Raw genomic sequence first — 14,510 nt, forward strand, 5'->3', positions numbered from 1 at the left:
CACCCACCCCATGTAACCCGAAGCGGCCCTCGTCAGCAGCCACCCCGTCTTCAAAATCAACGAAGGCAACAGTCTTTCTCGCTCCACATCGGAGAACCACAGTCCGTAAGTTGTTTAGAGATTTAGATGCTAAATAAAATCTTGTTCAGAATAATTTACAGCTTTGATTCCTCATTACAGAAGCAGCAAGTTAATAATGAGAGTCTGTAAAGAGCTCCCTCCGTAGAAGACTTATTGGCTCATTCATGGCTTTGTGCTCATTATAGCAGTGCTTAGATGAGGCAGCATTCATTAGAACGCATTGGAATAACTGCGAGCTTGCACATCAGTATTATATGCTGATTACAGACTCCAGGCGTCTCAGTCAGCAATGCAAGGATGAAGGAAACGTAGCTTCTCAAAGATGTCCATAGACCTAAGGTGCGAAGAAGACGCTCCGGTACAGTAGATAGACCTTTATCCTGATGCACGATCCCAATGTCCACCAACATGCCACCCATCCAGTTAGAATTCACAGTGAGGTTCTGCTTGGTCAATGGTCCCCATCCTTACAAAGTAGCTCAGTCATTGATTGAGTAGCATGTTGGACACCTTTTGGTGAACTGTCCAATGAGTGATAATCGTATTTCAGATCCGTACAAAGTTCTTTAATGGGTGGAGTGGGGAAGACTTTGTTCAGGGTTGGCCGTTTTCTATGGTGCCATTATTTGAGAATGTAACATTGCCATTCACTGACCCATTGCCTGCATTGCTGTAATGCCATGGAAGAAGGTAAAAAATGTAGACTCCAGCCAGGACCAATGCCACAGTTAGCGCCACGATTAGAATAACAGAACCGTAGAAGATACAGCCTCCAGATCTGAAAAGTAGACAGAGTCCTCTTGGAGAATGGGGCTCTGGTGGCGGACGTCCAAGGTCCACGCTGAGACTGACCGAGCTAATGTTTAGAGAGTTGTTTTGTGGCACATACAAGAGGCCGCGTTTCCGGTTGAACCTCAAGGAGGGAGCCGGGCAAGAGATAGACCTGTTGAGTCTACTCAACAAGTGATTGTCAGTGGACAGTGCTGGGGGGCCCTTCTTTTTTGGAAGCAAGGTCGGTTCTCGACAGACTGGGCAAGGCAGGGATTCCGGTTCTGTCGAACCCACGGTGATCCGGGAGAGACATTCCAGGCAGAAGATGTGGCCACAGGTGAGGACTTTGGGAAGGTGGAAGAGCGTGTCGTATGGCGTGAAGCAGATCACGCACTCGGAGAGTCCATCTCCATCCAGGGAGGATTCTGGCTGCTCATCTGCCATGATGAAGTGGGCGCGTCACAGGCCTGTGGAGACAAAGGAGAAGAGTAAAGGACAAATATAAACATCATGGTGAGAGGTTGAATTTGTTTGTTTTTAAATTGTGTTTCAAAAATATTCCAAAAACCAAAAGAAAGTTTCAAAGTAATGTAAGTATACCTAGAAGCAGGGACTGTACACGTGTGCAGGTGAGGCTTATCATGCTGATGCCCACAGCCCTGTGACTAATGTTTGCCCTTAATCAATCTCCTGAGTACTTAATAAAAACATCAACCAATAGTCCGCCGCATGCATTCTCAACCACGGTCCTCAAGGTACACCAACAGTGCAGGTTTTACTGATATCCAGGCTTGAGCACAGGTGACTTAATTAGTACCTGAGTGATTCTGATTAAACCATCTGTGCTGAAGCCTGGATATCAGTAAAACCTGCACTGCTGGTGTGCCTTGGGAATGCCTGGTCCACCGTCCGGGTAGCGGCTGCATTCTTGTTGTTGTATACAAATCAATAACTCTAGAAATGATCAATCTCAGTAAATTCCTGGCTATGAGTTACAGGGACTTTAAGGGGAGTTTTGCCCATGCTGGGAAACATCCTATCTGATAAAAGGCGTGTGCTGCTCCTCACCTCTATGGGGTAAATTCAAGTGTTTTGCGCACCGGATACCACTAGATGGTGCCTGATCAAGTGTTGCTCCGTTTGAGTGCTCACATTAAGGACAGGCTGATAGCTAGTACAGTAATCACAGAAGGCTTTTTGTAGACCGAGTACAGTGCCTTGCAGGCCATCTATTTAGGATTCTCCTTTTATGCTAGTGGAGTAATGCTGAATGCTCTACGTTACATACATTTTCAGGACATGGAGAATGTCTGCAAACCTTATTTCTATTATAGCACAAAGGAACAGTTGATTTATCACAGCACCAGCTGCTTCTTGTGTACTGAGATCAAATCCCTAGTCGTATGAGTTGTCACTCTGTGCTATAGGGGCTGATCCCCAGATCTAGGGCGTAGTTACCTCCCCTCCTGCATTCTGCAGGAGACTCCCTGACATAGCAGCAATCTCCCTCTCTCCCTCACTAGCCTAGCAATCTCCCTCATGTCACCTAGCCCACATTACACTGTTACACCATAGTTACCTCCCCTCCTGCATTCTGCAGGAGACTCCCTGGCATAGCAGCAATCTCCCTCTCTCCCTCATTAGTCTAGCAATCTCCCTCATGTCACCTAGCCCACATTACACTGTTACACCATAGTTACCTCCCCTCCTGCAATCTGCAGGAGACTCCCTGACATAGCAGCAATCTCCCTCTCTCCCTCATTAGTCTAGCAATCTCCCTCATGTCACCTAGCCCACATTACACTGTTACATCATAGTTACCTCCCCTCCTGCATTCTGCAGGAGACTCCCTGAAACAACAGCAATCTCCTTCTCTCCCTCATTAGTCTATCAATCTCCCTCATGTCACCTAGCCCACATTACACTGTTACATCATAGTTACCTCTCCTCCTGCATTCTGCAGGAGACTCCCTAAAACAACAGCAATCTCCTTCTCTCCCTCATTAGTCTAGCAATCTCCCTCATGTCACCTAGCCCACATTACACTGTTACATCATAGTTACCTCCCCTCCTGCATTCTGCAGGAGACTCCCTGACATAGCAGCAATCGCCCTCTCTCCCTCATTAGTCTAGCAATCTCCCTCATGTCACCTAGCCCACATTACAAGGTTACATTTGTGGGGGAAAAAGGAATGAGAGATAGATACATTTACATTGAATCATCAGCGCCATTTCCCAGCACTTTACCAAGTACTGTATAGTAGCTCTTATTAACTGCTTTGGGGCTCATCTACATTTAGATATAAGTCATTTTACAAGAATCATCTCAGATGTAGCAGTACACACAAACGATTGTAGGTGCCACATTCACAATCTCTCCATATATGGAATTAGACACGCCCTTTAAGTGGAGCATGACACGCCCCCTCACTGGGGCACTGTGCAAAATTCTGCTACCAACTATAAACTCCCTGAAACTCGTTTTCAAATGTAGGCAAGTACTAGGGCAAAGGTGTGAGAATCAGAAAGTGAGAGATTTTGGAAGAGTTTTAACGTTTTTCTAAAGCGGCAACCAATTACATTGCAAAATCAACCTGTTTTGTTTTTTTTTCAGTGTAAATGATTGCCGCTTTAAAAAAATGTGAACACTCTCCAAAATCGCTCACTTTCTGATTCTCACACCCAGTTATGTTTGGCCTCTAAACTTTTCTTTTAGGAGCAGTTTAAACAAAGACTCCTGAAAACCCTCTTGTCCTGACTCCTCCCCAATCCAGTCCCAACTCCTCCCCTTTCCAGTCCCAACTCCTGCAGGCTACGTCCCATCTGATTAAATTTTCCCCTATGTATCACATAGATGAATTATATCGCCATCTTGTCTAGTCCCAAGCACATCTGTGGGTTGTGATCTTTGGTAATACGAACCTTGTGCCTACACACATTGAAGGCAGCCATTTTCTGGGCTGAGTCATGAGGCACGAACATAAATCCGCATTAACAGCAGCCTGTGGGCCGTAACTGCCCACGCAATTCAATTCACCCGGTAATTAACCGGCTAATTCCATCCGGCCCTCTGTAATTACTGTGGACTAATGACATCACTTCCTGTCGCCTGATCCAGCGGTGACGGGACACGGTCATTAGGTTAACCCTATTAAGGTCGACCGGCCTTAGGTTGACACCTGAAATAGGTCGACAGGGCCAGAAGGCGACACAAGCATAAGGTGGACAATGGCAAGGTCGACAATCAAAAGGTCGACATGCGGTATTTCATGCCCTATTATCCACCACAGCATGGTGGTAGAATAAAATAGTGTGCCGAGCTCAGCGAGGCACCGTGCCCGAAGCATGGCGAGCGCAGCGCTACACCTATACATTGTCCATGTCTACTGTGTCAACATTTAGGACAAGAAAAATGCAAAAAACTCATGTTTTTTGACTGTCGCCCTTCCCAATGTAGACCTAAGGCTTGGGACGACCTTCCGGGACAGAGACGGTTCATTCCGGCATTAGGCAAAAACGACTGGATGAATCTGGATGGCATTGCTGTACAGCTAAGTGACATAGGAAGTAACTGAGGTGTTCTCTCCATGTGACATCAGTGAGAGGAGCAATAAAGGAGAAACCAGATGCTTTACACGCGGCACCTGTTAGTTCCGTGAGTGCCGCAGCCGTGGGCAAACCCTAGGTCATACGTATATGGAACTACACATTATTTCCAGGCGTTAAAGGGGAACCTAGCAGTGCAGTGGACTTTGGCAGCCCGGCACGTTGCGTCAGAATGATCTGTCGGCTGGCGCTAAACTCACAGATAAAACCATTTGCAATTCCTGGCTGATTGGGGCTGTTCCTGGTTCATACGTGCGTTGGGCGATGTACAATGAACAAGCCTGCTGAGCGCTCCAGTGCCCAGACTCTATAATGCTGCACTAATGCCGGCGGCAGCAGCAGCGATACGAATATGCAGTAGGGTCTGAGCGCTGTAGTGCTACACAGCGCTGCTCCTGGCAGAAAGGAAGGGGCCCCGCCGGAGGGGGATACACGGGCCTCCTCGTCTCTTAACCCTTTCAGTGCCAAGTGAATTTGTCAAAACAGGTGTGAAGATTGCCAAGCAAACATTGTAATTCATCATAACGACCGGTAATGTCACCTTATATGGGAAATGTCATCTATTTTACACAGCAATTTTTATTTGAATTTATATAACAAATGTGAGCGATGCTGGAATTTTTAGCAGATATTTGACACATCTCTCACAGAGCTGTTGCCACTCAAAGGGTTAAACGCCCCTGCGTCTAGGTGGCCTTGTCTCTGGCGAGTCCCTAATACTAAGTTTGAATCTGGGGGGCGGGACCTCCAAAAAAAAAAAAAAAGCTGTGGAAAGCCGGTCACCCCGGGGCAGGGCACTGGTGAGAAGCTAAAGTGTTAATGGGTAGGGATGGACATTGCACCGCAATGTTTCACTACCATCAATGTTTTTATTTCAATGGTAGCGATTTTACCATTCGATGGTGACATTCCGATGTTTGTCAGCATCGAATGTTAAACAATTGATGTTTTTTTCGATGGTCCTACCTACCAGCCAGCCACGTTGCAATGCTTCTGCACATGCATGGCCAGGCTGAAGATATTTGCATATGCGCAAAAAAGATATTTTTTACGCATGCGCCAATCATAAAAATATTTTTTACTATCGAATACTTTTGATGCGATGGTCATTGACTTGTGACTTGTGCAGAGAGATTTAGATTTGGGTGAGTTATTTTGTTTCTGTGCAGGGTAAATACTGACTGCTTTATGTTTACACTGCAATATAGATCTCACTTTGCAGTAAAATCCCACCCAAATCTAACTCTCTCTGCACAAGTTACATCTTCCCCACCTGCAGTGCACATGGTTTTGTCAATCTAAGAAGGAATTTGTCAGAAAGAGTGAACCAAAATAACCCCCTATGTGAGAGATAAATTGGATGGGGATCGCCTCCTCTCTGCCATGTTACAGGCTGTGTTTGAAAAATGACAGCTAGGAGCTGATTGGTGGGTAACGTATTTCTCCCCACATTATCTCTCGCCAATGCTTAGTAAATAGACGCCTTTATCTCATGCTGCGTGGTCACATGATGGCCGTCTCATCATGGCGATAGCGGCTACAGAGAAGTTTGGTGGAAGCTGCCACTTACTCACCCCTCCCACCCCTGGATTCGGCACTTGTATTTTGCTCCAGAACTCAGAACTATGTTCACATAATAAGCGGTATATTTCCCATATGCAGGTGTGTATGTATGTACATGTTTCGTTTTCTTCATCATCATCCTCATCAATATCATCATTGTATCATCAATCATCATTGTACGCCTCTACAGCATTTTCGGTATGTCCAGATATGCTGACCCCCCTCCACTAAGCTTTGAGTACATGCACCCCATTGCAATCCGTTCCACCTCTAATGTGATAAGTGTGATCGGTATATGATTGCGTATGACACTGCGTTACCCGTACCTGCATGCAGTAAATATATCTATAGATACACTCCGGAATCTGGGGTATGTTCTGCAGCGCATACACCCCATGATGCACATACCCAAACCCCCCCTCTCCCCCCCCCCCCCCCCCCCACCGCCTCTACAATAAAGATATGAAATTATGCACCAACGGGTTGGAAAAATATAGATTATTGCTTGTGAGTGTCTGGCATTTAGAGATTTATCGTTGCCAAGAGAGACGGCAGACGTGCCTGTAGGCTAGCTATCATTTAAAGTGGATGTTTTATATCAGATGAGATTCTATAAATATCAGGTTATAATTACACGTTGCGGCGCTGTGAACTCAGGTTATTTCCCGCGTAATGGAATTTTACAAACAGCAGGTGTCTGTGTAAGGTCCCACCTGTGCCCCGGCCTGCGTGGGTGTGCGGTACACTGTACCCGTCAGACGGGGAGATGGTCCTATACGTGCCCCTGTTGTCTTATAGATGCCCTCACCCTGTCACTGCACCAGCCCCTGGGTTTGCCCACACCCTGGCACTGCACCAGCCCCTGGGTTTGCCCTCACCCTATCACTGCACCAGCCCCTGGGTTTGCCCTCACCCTGTCACTGCCATTTCCGTGCCAGCCCCTGGGTTTGCCCTCACCCTGGCACTGCCAGCTCCGTGCCAGCCTCCTTATCACTGCACCTTTCCTAGGTGCTGGCACTGCCCGTTCTGCACACCCTCTTATCTGCCTTTAAGGCTTGTCCCTGACCTCCAGTCACCAGTCTCCACTTCTGCATTTCACATTCTCTTGTATATAAACCGACCGATATTGATATTCCTATATCTCTTACCTCCTCTTATAATTCAGTGCCTCTGTTCACAGCGGTCCCTTGGCTCTGTCATACCTCGCTCTGTTGTGCCTCCAACCTCTCATCCCTGAGAGAGTCTCCTTCTGATTAGCAGTTACCCAGCGCTTACGGACAGTTTGCAGGCTGTCTATTCTGGGCCGGTGCAGCTCTGGGAATCTCACAGAACCTGTCTGTCTGGAAGTCTCACCTAGTGCGGATTCCTTCTTCGTACCTGTTCACTCCCTCCTGGCAGGTGCAATGATAAGGGACCTGTCACCTATAGCAATTGTCCCACTGACGCACACAGAAAGCAGGTACGTGACATGGTACCTCCCCTGCTGGGGTGACAGGAACCACGACTCTGGCCCTCCCACAAGAGGGTGGCAGAGACCAGTCTTGATAGTCATTTTCCTTATGCAATGCTGACAATGCAGTGTACCAGGTATAGACTACCACTGCGCCTTGCCAGCTGTCAGCCTACACGTGTCTTACAGTCCAGGCTTAACCCAAAGGTGGACAACCTGCTGCTCCCCAGCTGCTGTGGAACTACAAATCCCAGCAATCCACACCAGATACCTTCCATTCTGACCCTAGATTGACTGTTATCATACAAACACAGGTAGGCGACTCATGACGTGGAAGTATAATCAGAGGCGGGCATGCTGGTGCTTGTAGTTCCACAGCAGCAGGATAGGTACTACGATCTCTAGGTTGGCGAACTTTCCTGGCATACAGAGACCTGCAGGCCTTTCTGGGACTTGTAGTCCACCAATAGCTGCCAACGCTACTTCTAGACGTGCAAATAGGTGACGTGGGAACAAGTCTCTCAGCGACGTGCTAAAGTCTTGTGGACTCTCAATTATTTCCCTGTCGCTGGGGGACAATGACATGGAAATATTTCCGTCAACTGTGAAAACAAAATGTGATCCCGGGTTGACAGGTACAGTAGGAAAGAAATACAGGTTCTGCAGCCTGTGATATGTACTGATATATATATAGTAACTGATTTGTTTTCCGGGTTGTTCGACCGGGCTAGTCTGTATGAGGTGTAAGCCGTGCGCAATATCACGGATGTAGTATACACGGACGGTGCTAGAAGTAGGCAACTTAGCCAGTCAGCTTGGGCGGCAAGGTTTAGGGTTACCCCAAATTGAGCATGTGCGGGAGCCATCTTGAGATTGTGGGCCAGATACACTAAGCTTCAAGGGCGGGATGTACTAAAATACATCGCCGCCCTTCGCCGGCTGTCCGCCGCGATGCCAGCGCATATGTACTATCATATGCGGCTGGCATCGCGATGCGGTGACGGAGCCCCCCCGCGATACCTGTACTCTGGTGTGCGGGGGGTCTCCATCACCTTCCTGCCGCCTGGCTCTCCCCTCACGCCGGGGACAGCTAAGCAAACAACTGCGTAAGTTTAAAAGGTCAACAGTATTTATTGATGGTATGACCCTATTGAAAGGGTTGGCCAGGAAAGCGCTTGGAGACCAGCCAGTCATAAATGTTAACAATGGAGGCGACTACAACGCCCCAACTTGTAACCAGGGCAATGAACTGCCCCCCATTGAATTTAAGGCACAGCCCGCACTGTGGCGGTCTTACCGCCTCTCCTATTGCATGGTGAGGACAGTTCAAGGAAGTGGCCATCATTCCCCCTCAGGGGCAGGACTCACCAGCCGTCCTGGCAGAGGGTGGCAATACCGCACAGTGACTTCCTGTACCTCAAAATTGACCGCTGGTCGAGAGTGCCCTCCCGCCAATTAGAAATTAATTTTTGTGAAGCCAAATTGTGTGAAGGCCAAAAGGCCAGGTGGTAATTGAAGAAAGCAAGGGAGGGACGGTGGGAATCCAGACTCAAATAGGAAGCAGGATCACCTGACTACCCTTTATATACCCCTGCATAAGCTACCACCCATTCTACACCTGATTGGCTACACATAACATCACTGAATTCTATGGGGTAAGAAACTCTTCAACTAACTTTATTAGGACAATCACAAAAATTCCAAGGCTCTTAAATGCCCTCATGCTTATACAGCCCTCGCTTAATCTAAATGCAATCAACAAACCCCCCCCACTCCCCCCCCCCATGCAGTTGCCTGATGGGTAGGAAGGAGGGAGCGTACACTCCACCTGAGCCCCTCCCACAAGCCAGGGCCCAGGTAATTAGCATCCCCCACACCCTGGCACCACTGCATTCTGCACCGGTTGGTGAGCTGTATGGTGCCCTGCTCCACTCAAACTCCTCTCCATCTACGAGTGTGTATAACAGTGAGTACAGCTGTACCCGAGCGATTATCGCAGGACTGCACTGGTTGGGCTGTTAGGAGGGAGGGCCACTAATGTTATCTCCCCATGGCCACTGCAGCGCTGAGTAAGTCTAGATGTACTCAGCTGCTGCGAATGGGGAAATCCATCCGATGGTGAGTGACTGCGATTGGCTACAACACATTCACAGCCGCGGGCGTGGGAAGGGGACTCTGGCGGGGACTCTGTTTACCTGATCGCTGTGCTCCGAAGATTCACAGCCCATCGGTCAGGTCTGAACCAGGCCTTACAGTATGTGTCAGGTCTTCCCTGGAGTCAGTGTGGGCCAGTAATGGAAGTTTTCATGAAAAATGGCCAAACTCCAAGAGCAAAGGATTATGGATCAGTGGCTGCGTATGCACAGCCGCCGGCAGCTGGGGGTATTGGGGAGTTGGGGGGGTATGGGGCGGAGGAAGGAATGTGGACTGGTCAGGCCAGTCACATACTTTTACAGAGTGGTAGAAAACAACAAAACATCTTGTAGAACAAGATAATTACAGGGACATAAGGAGGGGGAGACGGCGGCTCGTTTCGGTGTTTTTTCACCTTTATTTCTACTTCTTTATTTTGCTTCCAAATTTCACCTATGCTTGTACATTACTACAGCTATGACTAGGTCACAGCAGAGACTGCAAATAGTAGGCGGGCCTTCCCTGCGCACTGGGCGGGACATGTCCCACTGGTGCAGCACCAGGTTGTTTGGCGCTGTGCATCGGACCGCCTCCTATCTCAGCACTTACCTTCCACCATCTGTTTGTTATTATGATCCTATATTTATCATGTGCACACATAGGGGAACTCAATGCGAGGACACCAGGAAACAGGAAGTAAGGACATCCCTGAGCGTATAATGTGCGAGATTACTTGGGTTACTTACATGCTACCACTATACAGTTGTCCTGTGGTGCTACTTGCCCAGGGTCGGTGATCCTACCGTCTGCACTGACCATAAGCCGTTGACCAAAATGTGTCCTCTCTGGTCACTTCCCAACTAGCTCATCGAACATCATTGTTTCTCAGCCATTTCCAACTTTTAAGTCAATGGAACCAAACTAAGCACCTCATGGAACTAAGGGGTTTATGTACAAAGCCTTGGATGGAGGTAAAATACCAGCCAATCAGCTCCTAGCTGCCATGTTAGAGGCTGTGTTTGAAAAATTACATTTAGGAGCTGATTGGCTAGTACTTTATCTAAGGCTTAGTAAATAGCCCCTTTGATTTTCCGGTACTTATGTATTATCTGGGCTCCCATGTTAAATGCACCCCATTTTTGCATACCCCTACTATCCAACCAAGCATGGAGTTGATTTTATATAGTGTGGCGAGCGCAGCGAGCCACCATCCCCGAAGCGTGGCGAGGGGACGCGGTCTCATAAGAAAAACGGGAGCCCAGATATTACATAAGTACCGATTTTCCATTTACCCAGCGTAACTCAAGGCAGTGCTAGATGGTCATCCCTTGAGTTTCCTCTTTTGGCTCCTCCATAGCTCCTCTGTAGCTCCTCCTCCACTCGATTACTCCCTAGCCATGTGGTAACAACATGGCCTATTTGTCCCTGCACTGTGCAGGCCTGCCTTGGAAACCGAACGACATTATTCACCGGACAGCTCTCTATATTACCCTACTCTCCACCACTGTTACTGAGATGGAACCATCTGAAATAGATATCAGACTTAGGAGAGCAATGGATCCAGAGACATGGCCTGACATCATTCATCGATGTCTTTATTAGAGAAACCACATATTCTTTTATAGCTGGGACTTTGATGCCACCAAGCTCCATGGTATCTACCCTGATAATTCTGATGCTTGCTGTAGGAATTGTAACCAATAAGGGTTTTTAAGGCACATTGATGACGCCACCTCAACACTTTCACTTGAGGGCCGGGAAAATGGGCATTGGTAGCCATGTGGGGTTGGGGGAAAAGCCAATAGGTTGAAGCTTTGCCCAGGGTGCCGAGAAGCTGTACACCAGCCCTACACCTTCCCTGGGTCAGCACTGAGTAGAGTGCCCATGGTGCCGAGTAGATTTACACCAGCCCTACACCTTCCCTGGGTCAGCACTGAGTAGAGTGCCCATGGTGCCAAGTAGCTTTGCAACAGCCATACACCGTCCTTAGGCCAGCACTGAGCAGTGAAGCAAGGCTCCTGACCAGCTGATACCTGTCAGAGGTTTGTGTGTTGTTTCCTATTAATGTTCCTGTTTCTGGGAGGTCTTTTGTATCTGTGATTGTTTCCGTCCCACCCATTTTCAGTTGTCAGCTTCCTTGTCGGAAAGAACCGTAAACCTGGAAACACACATAAGATTATCTTTCCAATCTGGCTGGTAGGAAAGAAAATCTGGTAATGTCTGGGAACAAATTACAATTAACCATTTGCTAACAAAAAAACGGAAAATGAACAAAAACAGTAATTTGCATAAATTGATTTAACCAATTTGTCTGAATGCCCATTTTTGTCTGTTTTTCTATGTTTTGGAGCAAACAGTCATTTGAATACACATGTTAGGCCGATTCTACCCTACTGGTGTCAGTGACCAATGGTCTAGGTGGGCTTCTAGTGTGTCATTGGCAGGAGAATTTGGATATGTTAAGTTGTTGGTGATAGGCTGGCATTTGGCCCCCAACTAGGCATTGCGTTGTTGGTGATGGGCTGACAGTTGGCCTCCATCTAAGTCTTGGTGATCGATGCCATGAGCTGGTAGTTGGCCCTGATCTAGGTCTTGATGATTGTACCATGGCCTGGCAGTTGCCCCCATCTAGGTCTTGATAACTGATGCCATAGGCTGGCAGTTGCCCACTATCTAGGTCTTGATGACTGATGCCATAGGCTGGCAGTTGCCCACTATCTAGGTCTTGATGTTTGATGCCATGGGCTGGCAGTTGGCCCCCAACTAAGTTGTGATGATTGATGCCATGGCCTGGCAGTTGCCCACCAGCTAGGTCTTGATAACTGATGCCATAAGCTGGCAGTTGCCCACTATCTAGGTCTTGATGACTGATGCCATAGGCTGGCAGTTGCCCACTATCTAGGTCTTGATGTTTGATGCCATGGGCTGGCAGTTGGCCCCCAACTAAGTTGTGATGATTGATGCCATGGCCTGGCAGTTGCCCACCAGCTAGGTCTTGATAATTGATGCAATAGGCTGGCAGTTGCCCACTATCTAGGTCTTGATGTTTGATGCCATGGGCTGTAAGTTGGGCCTTTATCTAAGTCTTGATGATTGATGCCATGGACTGGCATTTGGGCCCCAACTAGGTCTTGATTACTGATGCCATGTGCTGCCAGTTGGTCCCCATCTAATTCTTGATAATTGATGCCATGGGCTGGTATTTGGGCCCCAACTAGGTCTTGATAATTGATGCCATGGGCTCGCAGTTGGCCTTTATCTAAGTCTTGTTGATTGATGCCATGTTCGATTGAGTATACATATATAGTACACAGGATGTTCTTTCTTTTCTACCATACATATGCTTTTAGTGGGTACACATCAGAACAATTGGCGATCTGGCTGCTGGGTCATGGTGATTTCCCTTTGCCCTGCACCGTGTCAGATTGCAGGTACAAACCAGGTAGGTTAAATGAACAATGGACCAATCACTGTTCAGTCCCTCATCAGTATGCACGGGGCTGCAAGCGGTATCAGCAGAAGATGCTACATGAGACCCGCGAGAGCGACCAGGTGAGCACGATATGCATGATTGGTCGTTCTGATATGGCAGATAATATTCTCAGGCATGATTACTATAATTAAATATGTGCTGACATCAGCCAATAGAGAGTTGAACGTGCTCCTGACCTTTGGCAATGACACACCCACCTGCTGAATAGCACGTTAGGATCAGCTCTTTGGCCCTTATTCTAATCTATGCGGTACGGCCCGCGTGCGGCCGTACCGCCGATGTTTTGAAACTGCACATGCGCAGAGGTCATTCTGCGCATGTGCAGCCCCCTTCGCCGCAGACGGATTTCGTCCGCCGCAAAGGGGGCGTATAGGGGCGTGAGGGGCTTCAGCCCCTCATTTCCCTATGTGTACGCCCCGCGTTTCATGGGCGTTCCCATGCAAACGCGGGGCGTATGCATGGTAATGAGGGCATGACGCCCTCATTACCATGACATGGGGGCGGAAAGCTGACGTCGCCGGATGTCAGCTTTCAGCCCCCTTTCAAGCTCCCACACGGACGATTGTCCGTGTGGTCTGAGCTTGCGGGAGCTGCCGCGGCGTGCGGTCCTGCCTTCGATGGTCGACGACCATCGAATGCAGGGGGCAGCTCCCACCATGGTGGAGGCGTACGCCTCCACCATTTTTGTACGGATCGCCAGCCGTCCGTGTACGGACGGCCGTGGCGATCCGTCGGGTGGGCGGGGACTGGTTTGTGCGGTCAGAGCCCCGTGTGCGGCTCTGACCGCACCAACCAGAATAAAGGCCTTTGTACCGGGGTTCCGGCAAGCGTGCGGCCACTCCGCAGAATGTCGCCTATTGTCCCGCTGTCACACCGCACTCACCCAGATAAGCTGCAATCTCTCTTTTTGCATTGTCTAATCTTTACAATAATCTTTATTAAATATTTCTCTATAAGGTGGTGATGTCATTATTTGTAGATTGATTAGCAGACGCAGTACAGCAACCGCAGTCACCGTTCCGTCCGATCAGCTTCTTACCCATTTATGTAATGTAAGCACATCGTTCACTGAGGACACATGCAACATCCTACAGACAATACTACCTGCCACCTCTCCTGGTGGAGATTATAGTAGGGTCGTGGTGGTGGGACCCCAAGTGGGCCCCTACCAAGGTCCAGACTGTGCACAGGACCATGGTGTATCTTGGACCGTGCATTGATGTTAATCTGGTACCTTATCATGCATGCACTAGCAGTATTATAGATGCAGGCCTAATCTTTATTTGTACCATGCAACAGCATTCCAGTATGTTCACAGGGTTACAGTACAGCAGCACACAGGTGTCCGCAGCACAGTTCACTAAACTCCCAGCAGCTTCAAACTACCGTAGTCCGCACCTCGAGCTTATCACC

At 48.4% G+C, this 14,510-nt stretch overlaps 1 protein-coding gene across 1 annotated transcript; it reads right to left on the minus strand.

The window, feature by feature from the left end:
* Positions 1-675: 675 nt before the first annotated feature.
* RNF225 (ring finger protein 225) lies at positions 676-1,296 on the minus strand. The gene has a single exon (XM_083160810.1). The coding sequence runs from the start codon at positions 1,294-1,296 to the stop codon at positions 676-678; it is 621 nt and encodes a 206-aa protein (XP_083016936.1).
* Positions 1,297-14,510: the final 13,214 nt, after the last annotated feature.

Source organism: Crinia signifera, chromosome 9 (assembly GCF_055691185.1).
Source record: "Crinia signifera chromosome 9, ASM5569118v1, whole genome shotgun sequence".
NCBI lineage: Eukaryota > Metazoa > Chordata > Amphibia > Anura > Myobatrachidae > Crinia > Crinia signifera.

What these genes read in the sequence shown, in the direction of transcription:
- RNF225 (XM_083160810.1), bottom strand. Translation starts at nt 1,296, where the DNA reads ATGGCAGATGAGCAGCCAGAATCCTCCCTGGATGGAGATGGACTCTCC.